At 60.4% G+C, this 10,426-nt stretch overlaps 1 gene segment (V, D, J or C); it reads right to left on the reverse strand.

Moving 5' to 3' along the window:
- Positions 1-703: 703 nt before the first annotated feature.
- IGHM (immunoglobulin heavy constant mu) lies at positions 704-9,346 on the reverse strand. The segment is given in 7 exon segments: positions 704-976; positions 1,078-1,193; positions 3,166-3,498; positions 3,630-3,944; positions 4,196-4,528; positions 4,603-4,926; positions 9,125-9,346. Coding segments are annotated over 7 exon segments (1,590 nt in total).
- Positions 9,347-10,426: the final 1,080 nt, after the last annotated feature.

Raw genomic sequence — 10,426 nt, forward strand, 5'->3', positions numbered from 1 at the left:
CCCAGCTCCCTCCCCTGGCCCCCAGGGTCTCCTCTCCCATCCCACCGCCCACCCTACCCTGGCGTTGCCGTCACAGCTAACCTGACCTCCCTGGGTTCGAGCGTGCCGCCGCCCCTGTCGGCCCCCACCTGGACCCCCGCAGCCTATCTCTGAGGGCTAATGCCCCTGTCCCCTGCCCCGCTGCCAGCTGCCCCCTCTTTCCAGGCCTTTCCTCCGTGCCTCTCCAGTCCTGCACCTCCCTGCAGCTTCACCTGAGACTTCCTTTCACCCTCCAGGCACCGTCTTCTGGCCTGCAGGTGAGGTCTCGCGCTCCCTCAGGGCCCGATGTGGCTGCACACACACCGGCCCTCCTCCCGAGTCCCTCCTGCACACACCACGCGCACCCGAGGTTGACAAGCCCTGCCGTGGTTGGGATTCCGGGAATGGCGGCAGAGAGGGGCGGGGTGTCCTTGGGGCTGGTGGCAGGGTCCTCACGGATGCACACAGCGGCCCCGGCTCAGGCCACCTTGGGAAACCAGTCCTGGGATCTGCAACTCGGCCATGTTCCTGCATCTGGACCAGCCCCAAGACACCACCCCGGCGTGGCGCCACTGGCCTGGGAGGAGACACACGTCCCTTTCCCGTCAGCAATGGGTTCAGCGCTCAGGATTTGCAGCACACAGGAGTGTGGCTTGGGGGAAAAAAAACCTTCACGAGGAAGCGGTTTCACAAGATAAAGTATACTTGTTTATTTCAAGGCCACAAATGCGACATTGCAAAGCAGGGCCAGGTGGAGCCTATTACTGCGGGCTCCATGCTTGGCCATGGCACTCAGCTGCTCCGAGAAAAGCCAGTTTCTTACAGCTTGAAGCTGGAGAGGACGCAGGGAAAATTTCAGTACAAGCGGACAAGCCACATAGGCCAGGGACCCGGCCCCAAGGCAGCCCCTCGTGTTCCGTCTCTGGTGCCCCATGTTCTTGGCTGGCCGTCACTTCACCTGCAGGCGACAGAGACAGCGTGAGTGCGTGCGTGGGCACTGGGGGTCTGCGGCCCCGGGGCTCTGTGGCCTCACCCCCTCCCCGGGACCAGGCGGCCTACCTTGAACAGGGTGACCGTGGTGCTGTAGAAGAGGCTCAGGAGGAAGAGCACGATGAAGGTGGAGGCCATGGTGTTGAGGTTCTCAAAGCCTTCCTCCTCGGCGCTCACCTCCCCCTCTGTGGGAGATAGGGCACGGTGGTCAGCATGGCTGAGCTGCCTGCAGAGCCTGCCCTGGCCCCCCTCGGCCGCCCTGACTTGTCAGAAGAGCTGGGGGACTGCAGAAACAAGCGGGCAGGCGAGCAGGCGTGTGCCTGCCTCCCCGGCACCCCTGGGGCAGTTGGGAGCTCCAGGACTTGTCAGGCAGCATCTTAGCCAGGACTGGTAGGCCCCTGGCCGCCCAATTCCACAGCCTGCAGGGGCAGAGCGTGGCTGAGGCTGAGCCAAGCAGTGGCCCCGAGTGCCTGGCCCTAGGAGCGCCGGGGTGGCACAGAGCGAGACAGAGCACACGCGTACACACAAGGGTGGGGTCTCGCTGGGCTGGAGGTGGGGGAGTGGCCAGGTGTCCTCGACCCCTCTGGAGGACTCAGGGCCACTTGGGGCTGACAGCGGTGGTGGGGCGTCCTGTCTCTGGTGGTTTGAGGTCGGCTCCCTAGCCAGTGAGGACAAGCCCTGGGGGCAGATGTCTGCCTGTGCCAAGGGGCCCATCCCTCTGGCCTCCATCTCTCTCTGCCTTGAAGACATGGCATGTACGAGAGAGGCCTTGTGGGGCCCTCGCTGGGGCCTGAACTGCAGGACTCACAGCTGTGGGATCAGGAGGTCAGATAGACATCTGAGACCCAGGGAGAGTGACGCTGGGACAAAGGCTGAGGACAGTCACCTAGGTCTGCAGACACTACACTGATGGGCCCTTGGTCCCTAAAGATCCAGGAGTGTAGGGGAGGTAGGGAGTCAGCCTGAAGGGCACTGGTGTGGGTGGCAGAGGAGACCCGCTTGCCCGTCGGATCAGTGCCTATCACTCCAGGTTGACGTGTGGCCCTGCAGCTGCCTACTCCAAGGGGGGCCTCCCAGGCATGGCCCGCTGTCAGGACACGACTGACTCTGTCTCTTCACAGGGAAAGGGGAGAGCTGGGGCCCTGCCACCTTCACAAGGGCCTGGACTGGGAGAAGCATCCCTCCTGGACAGGGGCCATGAGTTTCCTGAGGAGCTGCCTCTGGCCAGGCCCAGAGTGGCCCTCTGCGCACCCTGGTCTGGGGCTGGGTTTGGGGCGGCCTCCAAATGTACCTCCCAGCTGAGACAGAGGGACAAGCAGAGCACGGGCATGGTGCAGAGGGAACCCGCCAGACAGGGCACTGAGTGAGCACGGGTGTGCAAGGGCTGGGATCCGAGCGTGTGAGCCTGGATGTGTGCAGTGCATTCATGTGTGCATGAGCGTGTGTACATCTGTGCGTGTGTGTCTACATGTGTATGACTCGTCCTCATGCGTGTGTGTCTGTGAGTGCCCATGTGCATGTGCCTATGAGTGACTGTGTGCACTTGCGTGTGAGTGTGCGTGTACATGTGTGTCTGTGTGTCCACATGTTCATGTGTCCATGTGTGTGTGCCTGCTCACCCATTCCATCATATACATGTCTGTGTCACGTGTGCCCAGGTCTCTGTCCATGTGCGTGCTGTCTGCGTGTCCGTGCATGTGTGTGCACACATGTGTCTCTCTGCATGTATGTATGTGACTGTGCATGTGTGTGTGTTGCACACCCGTGTGCCCCCAGTGTGGCCATGGAAGCGACTCGAGGCACAGCGAGCATGGGCTCGGCCTGCTGTGAGCGTCCCACAAGGAGCACCGGGGCTCCTGGGCGTGGGTTGGAAGCGAGTGGGGAGGCCGGGGTGCGGATGATGGAGGTGGTCTGCAAGGTGAGGGCAGACAGCCACGGGCCTAGCAGGGAGAGCTTTGCTCACTCACAACCAGCAGCTTTGAATGGATCTTTTTATTTCTAATTTTTATAGAGTGCAGCATCTTGCGCACCGACACGGTTAGTCTGCGCTCATGCACACACACAGCGACGGTCACCCGGGGGCTCTGACCAGGCATCAGTAGCAGGTGCTGGCTGTGTCAGACAGGACCAGGGACACGTTGTACAGGGTGGGTTTACCGGTGGACTTGTCCACGGTCCGCTCGGTGACCATGTGGGGCAGGGCCTCGTGGCCCACGACGCAGGTGTAGGTCTCCCCTTTGCTCCAGTCCTCCTCGGCCACCGTGAGGATGCTGTGCACAAAGTACACGCTGGGGTCCTGGGGCTCGGGCGCCGGGCTGCTGGTCACGTACTTGCTCTTGGTCACGGGCTCCCCCCTCTGCAGCCACTGCACGAACACGTCCGCGGGCGCGAAGCCCTTCACCAGGCAGGTGACGGAGGCCGACTCCCGCAGGCTCAGCTGTTCCCGCGTTGGAGGCAGCAGGTACACGGACGGCGGTTTCATGGCGACGTCTGGGTGGGGGAGGGGGTCACAGTGGTGAGATCGGCGAGCGTGGGTCCTCTGCTGGCCCTGCCTGCTGTCCTCAGAAGGCAGAAGCCGGGGGAGGGTCTGGGGTGGAGGGCAGGGGCAGGGCAGGGCCTACCTTTGGGCTTGGAGACGGCGTTCTTTTCTGGGAAGGGCAGGTCCGAGTGGGCCACTGTGCACGTGAACTCCTCTCCGGACTCCCAGTCCTCCGAGCAGACCGAGGCCTCACCCCGGGCGCTGAAGGTGTCGTTGAGGTGTCGCTCAAAATACGTGTGGGTCTCCAGGGCCTTGCCGTTCTGACGGGACCAGCTGATGTTCAGGCCATCATAGGAGGCCAGGTTTGTGACCAGACAGGACAGCTTGGCTGACTTCGTGAGGAAGATGTCGGCGAAGGATGGGGGGATGGTGAAGACCCCGATGGGAGATGGTGGTGCTGGAGGTGGGAGAGAGTTGCTTGGAGTGAAATCAGGTGAAGGGAGAGGTCTGCCCAAAGAGCAGGGCCCACTTGGCTGAGTCCCCTGTGAACCTGGGGTCCTGTTGAGGGGTGCCAGCCCCCAGCCGCCCTGCACAGCCCCTCCTGCCCTTGGCCGCTCTGGGAAGCCAAGGCTCAGGGAGCAGCTGGCAGGTCTGGGGCGGTGTCTGCAGACCTGAGGGTGAGCGCCCGCCCCCCAGGGCTGCACTCACCAGCATCACATGAGGAGGACACGTTCTTCTGGAAGGTTTCCTTGTTGTGTTCTACCTGGCAGGTGTACACGTTCTGGCTGAGCCAGTCTTTCTCTGTGATGGTCAGCATGCTGTAGGCCCTGAAAGTTATGGGTGAGGACTGCACAGTCTCCACCTGGCCTTCAGAAATGCCAGACACTATCCGCTTTCCATCACGAAACCAGGACAAGGAGATCTGTTTGGGGCTGAAGTCCGTGGCCTGGCAGATGAGGCTGGACTTGCTATTGCCGTCACCAGAGAGGCTGTTGCGAGGCGGGACAAAGACACTCACGATGGGGGACAGCACTTCTGCCTCTGCAGAGAAGGACAAGAGGTCAGCGGGGCCTGGACCCTCCCCTGCACCCAACCACGGGACGGGCCCGACTCACTTGGAGTGACCACCCTCACGGTGCCGACGGTCTTTCCTCCCTTGGGGTGCTGGACTTCGCACACCAGGTAGTCATCCGGCCCTTGAAAGGTGCTTGAGGAGGGCAGGACCACCTGAGAGGAGGCCGACCACAAGCCGTCCCTCAGGACTGCGGGGAAGGTCCAGAATCTCTCGCTGCTGACTGTGCTGTTGTTGAACTTCCAGGAGAAGCTGACTGAATTGGGCATGAAGTCCTGGGCCAGGCAGCCCAGGGCCACCGTGCTCTCATCGGATGGGGAGCTCATGCAGGACACCAGGGGGAAGACTCTCGGGAGCGATTCACCTTCTGGGGACCCGAGAGAGGACACAGGAGAAGAGGGGGGTGTGAGGCATCCTGCTGGTTGGGGGTGTGGGCAGCTCCACCTTCTCTCTGGGACAGTGGAGTGGAGGGCACACTCAGCCCTACCAGCCCACCCTCACTGCCCACAGCTCAGCCACCTGGGGCCTGCTCTGGGGGTCTGGGGTCATCAATAAGACTGATACACACTCAGGCCCCCAGTCCTCAGCACAACCAGATCACTGAGGCCAGCCCACTGTTGACCAGGACAGTCCAGTGGGGTCAGCTCAGTCCATCTAGACCCACCAGCCTCAGTTGAGGTTAAATGGACCCAAAGCATCTCAACAATTTGCCCAAGTCAAGCCAGCTCAGTGGGTTCCCTTCTGTTCACCCAGTCTCAGCCCACCATGGTTAACCCAGCATACCCCGGTTAAGCCCAGGCTAGCCCAGCCCAGCTCAGCCCAGCTCAGCTCAGTTCAGCCCAGTTCAATCCAGATCAGCCCAATCCAGGCCAGCTCATCCAGCTCAGTTCAGCTCAGCTCAACCCTCTCAGCCCAGCTCACCTGCTCAGCCAAGCTAAGCCCAGTTCAGCCCAGCTCAGCTTAACCCAGCTCACCCACTCTGCCCAGCTCAGCCCAGCCCTGCTCAACTCAGCCCAGCACAGCCCAACTTGGCTCAGCTCAGCTTAGCCCAGCTCAGCCCAGCTTACCCACTCCGCCCAGCTCAAACAGCCCAGGTCAGCCCAACCTAGCTCAGTTCAGCCCAGCTCAGCCCAGCCCAGCTCAGCCCAGCTCACCCACTCTGCCCAGCTCAACACAGCCCAGCTCAACCCAGCTCAGCTCAGTTCAGCCCAGCTCACCCACTCTGCCCAGCTCAGGCCAGCTCAACCCAGCCCAGCCCAGCTCACTCATTCTGCCAAGCTCAGCCCAGCTCAACCAGGCTCAGCTCAGCTCAGCCCAGCTCACCCACTCTGCCCAGCTCAGGCCAGCTCAACCCAGCTCAGCCCAGCTCACACACTCTGCCCAGCTCAGCCCAGCAAAGCTCAGCCCAGCTCAACCAAGCCCAGCTCAGCTCAGCCCAGGTCAACCCAACTCATCCCAGCCCAGCCCAGCTCAGCCCAGCAAAGCTCAGCTCAGCTCAGCCCAGCTCAACCAAGCCCAGCTCAGCTCAGCCCAGGTCAACCCAACTCATCCCAGCCCAGCCCAGCCCAGCTCAGCCCAGCTCACCCACTCCACACTGCTCAGGCCAGCTCAACCCAGCCCAGCCCAGCTCACACACTCTGCCCAGCACAGACCAGAAAAGCTCAGCTCAGCTCAGCTCAGCCCAGTCCAGCCCAGCCCAGCCCAGCTCACACACTTGGCCCACCTCAGCCACTCCATTCAGCTCAGCCCAGCTCAACCCAGCTCAGCTCAGCTCAACCTAGCTCAGCCAAGCTAACCCACTCCACCCAGCTCAGCCCAGCTCGCCCACTCTGCCCAGCTCAACCCAGCTCAGCTCAGCCCAGCCCAGCCCAGCCCAGCTCACCCACTCCATCCAGCCCAGCCCAGCCCAGCCCAGCTGAGCCCAGCTCAACTCAGCCTAACCCAGCTCAACTCAGCCTAACCCAGCTCAGCCCAGCCCAACCAGCTAGCTGAGCCCAGCTCAGTGCAGCTCAGCCCAGCTCACCTGGTTGGCCCAACCCAGCTCAGCTCAGCTAGCCCAGCCCAGCTCAACCTGGCTCAACCCGGCTCAGCCTGGCTCAGCCCAGCTCACCTGCTGTAGGTGGCCTGAACCGCGAACACAGACATGAAAGCCCAGTGGTTCTGACGAGAAAGGGTCAGATCCTGGACCATGGCCACGGCTAAAGGCCCTGGTCTGTGGACACTGCCCAGCTGGGCTCATCCCTCCCAGCCTCTTCCCGCTTCTCCTCCTGGGAGCCCGCTCGCCCCTTCCCCTGGGTGCCTGACACCTCCATCCCGACACCAGGCCCAGCTGGCCCTTCTCCCAGCTGTCAGTCACCACTACCCTCCACTCTGGGTGAAAAGCTTGTTGGAGACTTTAGCTTCTCTAGAGCATCTCACAGGCTGAGACACACTTGCCACCCTCAGAGAGAGGCCCTGTCTCTGCTGAGCAGGCAGCGCTGCTTCTCTGGGAGAGGAGAGCCTGGGCACACGTCCCTGGGTCCTGGCCTCCTGGGCACGTGCCATGGGCCTGAGATCCCGCCCCGAGTCTAAAAGAGTCCTGGTGACTAACTGCTCTCTGGCAAATGTCCTCATTAAAAACCACAGGAAATGCATCTTATCTGAACCTGCTCCCAATTCTGTCTTTATCACAAAGTTCTGCTGAGAAAGAGGATACTCTCTAGCACAGAGACCATCTGAACCCCAAAGCTGCATTGAACACCTAAGTGTGGACGCAGGAAGTGGTCCCTGTGGGTGTGAAGCACCCCGGCATCGCAGGCAGTAGGTAAAGACAGATTCCCTTTCAAGTAGAAACAAAAACAACTCATACAAACATCCCTGGGCAGTGAGTCTGGCTGCACCGGCTCCTGGTCCCTGGCATGTCCCCTGGGCTCTCTGACCTGGGCGGATTCCTCCGAATCCCTTCGCTGTGTTAACTCGTGACCTGCCTACTGGCCTGGGGGCAGAGGCCAGGCCCACACGTCCCCAGGTGTGGGCAGTCCCAGGAGACCCCCCAGCCTTGGCGAGCCTGGGGACTCAGAGCAGAGACTGTCCCTCCAGACGGTCCCAGGCCCCGCTGACTGCCGCCCCACCGGGCATCCTCTCAATCCCCCAGCTAGTAGTGTAGCAGAGTAACTCACGACGAATGCCCCCGTTTCACCCAAGTCTGTCCTGAGATGGGTACCTGAAAGGCAGCCCTGAACATTCTGCAGTGAGGGAGCCACACTGAGAAAGCTGCTTCATCGCCAGGAGGGAGCCGGCCAGCTACGATTGTGAGCACACTCACAGTGCGCACGGCGTGCGCACGGTCTCAGCTTAACTACCTTGAAGGAGTAACTCATTAAAGAGCATACGAATGCATTGATAAAATGCACCTGAGACAAATTAATTTCTTAAACATCGACTTTGAAAATGAATATAAGTGAGCAGTTGATAAGCTAAAGCTGAAGTAAATTCAAATAGTTAAAAGAGGAACCTTCCAGTTTCGGTAGTCAGCATCTGTGCCTTGTTTTAGAAATGCAAATTAGCCAGGTGTTGCTCCGCTCAGGGGAACACTTTCAGTTCTGTGGGGCTGGGCAAAACCAGCCGCAAACCACCTTTTGGGAACCAGAAGCTATAAATTTACCAACTGTGTTTTCTTGCTTCCAAAAACAGACTCTCAGCTTCCTGCCACCTGCTGCAGGTGGTCAGTCCTGCCCGTGGCCATCTTGACTAACTCGGCACCACCAATTACATTAAAAAAATAAGCTGAATTTATTATTCTCAAAACAGCCCTGAACTGGGGCCAGGGTTTATGGAACCTAGTAAGTACTTTTTGGCCAAACTTGTACCTGTCTCAACTCTCCAAAGCCATGATTTGTGGTTGTTAAGTAAATGATAAAAATTTAAAATACTTTAAACATCTCTTTTTAAAGTTTCAATTTTCCAGACTATCAGGAGTCGCTTCAGAGATGCCCTGTCTTGGTATTCGCAAGCACACCTCCTCTGGCAAACAGCCTTTCTTTCTCTTAGAGTGGCCTCACAAAGCCTAGCGCCCGTCACCTCCCCAGGCTCCCCTCTCTCGCCATGATCGGGACACTGCGTGTCCGTCCTCACCTAGACAATTCTCTTCCTACCCAATAAAGAATTTTAAACACAGTCTAGTGCAGAACACACCTCACCCGAGGGGGGCGTTCTCTGCGCCCGCCACGGGCAGCGTTCCTGAGGCCCTAATTATCCAGACACGCTCCTCCGCAGATGCTAGGACTGCAGCAAGTTGCCTTCCACCGCATCCCAAGCTGCCCTGCTGCCAAGGGGGGCCTGGGACTCCCCCACTGGTGGCCATTCCCGCCCAAGCCCCTTCTGAATGCCAGCAAGATTCTGATTTTTTAAAGGCATCGGAAAATAAGAGACTCTGAAATGCATAGGGCAGCTGGTCCCCTCCTGGCCAGTCTGCCCAGTTCCCCCGGGGAGGAGGGGACAAGGACACATCAGAGGACCAGACAGTGATGCTCAGAAAAATCGCACGAAATGAGATAAAGCAAAGGCCCTGGATGGGCCGCTCTTACCTGAGGAGACGGTGACCCTGAGCCCTCGGCCCCAGGCGTCTATACCATAGTAAACACAGTGGTGATATCTCCAGCCTCGCCCAACAAAAACCTCGGGAGCCTGACGAGGCTCGAGGCGCCTGGGCCCCCACCCCATCTCCAGGCGCCACAGGGAAACCATTGGTCAAAGTCGCTTGTCAGTGACCCTCTGCTGGCCCCACCCCACCTGACTGTGCCAGAGACACTATGTCCCATTCTGGCCCACAGAGGCCAGACCACTGCCTGGCTGGGCTGGCGGACCATGAACCACAGACTCCTAAGTCCAGCCTCGAGCAGCTGCCTGCCCCAGAAAGTGACGGAAGCCCCCGGTCCTGCTCAAGTCAGGCAGCCAGACCCACCGAAGGAGCCGCCTTGTACCCACATCGCGGTGTCCTTGGGGCAGGGAGGTCTGGCTCTGCCTGTTTACCAGAACCCTCTCCCCAGCTCCCTTTCTTGACCTCCAGAATGCCCCTGGATCTCTGACGCTCCAGGTCTCCCCAGGTGCAGTGGAGTGGGGTGGTGAGGGCTCAGCTGAGCAGACAGTGCCCAGGCTTCCTGACCCCAGTGCTTGAGCCAGTTGTTACACAGTGACAATGATGCTGTGACCCCAGGCAAGAGCTCGTGGCCGGCTGAGGCCTCTGGACCACCTCACACAGCTGGGACCTTGGGAGTCCAGAGCCCAAGGGTGGCTGAGGCCCCCAGAGAAAGCCCTGGCTACAGAGCCCAGGAGGAGAGGGTGCCTGGAGCCTCTGCTCCTCGCTGCTGTAAGCCTGGGCCCCTGGGTCCTCCGTGTCTCAGATCCCAGCCGCCCCAGGCCCTCTAGACCCGACACCCTCGATTTTCCCCAAAGTGCACCAAAACCCTGAGAGAGAGTGAGGAGAGAGGGCTGTTGAGGACTCACCTGAGGAGACGGTGTTTTGGATTCCTGAGCCCCAGTTGTCGAATAGTCACAGTGCCATGGGCCCCGCTAGGGGCTGTGCAAAAACCCAAGGCCTGGCGTCCTCTGCCCCCACACAAAGCCAGGCCCCCAGGCACAGAGCCCACTCTGCCTGGCCGCGTTCCACAGGCAGAGGCGCCACCTCAACAGGGCAGAGAGGCAAACGGCCTCAGACGCAGATCCCCCAGGGACCACGGAGGGTCTGCCCCAGACCAAGGGGCCCCTGGAGACGTCTTCCCCGGCCCAGGACGGAGCGGGCAGAGAGACGTCTCACCTGAGGAGATGGAGATGGGGGTGCGCTGGCCCCAGGAGTCAAAAGCATTGCTGAGGGACGCAGTCCCGGCTGC

Source organism: Bos taurus, chromosome 21 (assembly GCF_002263795.3).
Source record: "Bos taurus isolate L1 Dominette 01449 registration number 42190680 breed Hereford chromosome 21, ARS-UCD2.0, whole genome shotgun sequence".
Classification (NCBI taxonomy): Eukaryota; Metazoa; Chordata; class Mammalia; order Artiodactyla; family Bovidae; genus Bos; species Bos taurus.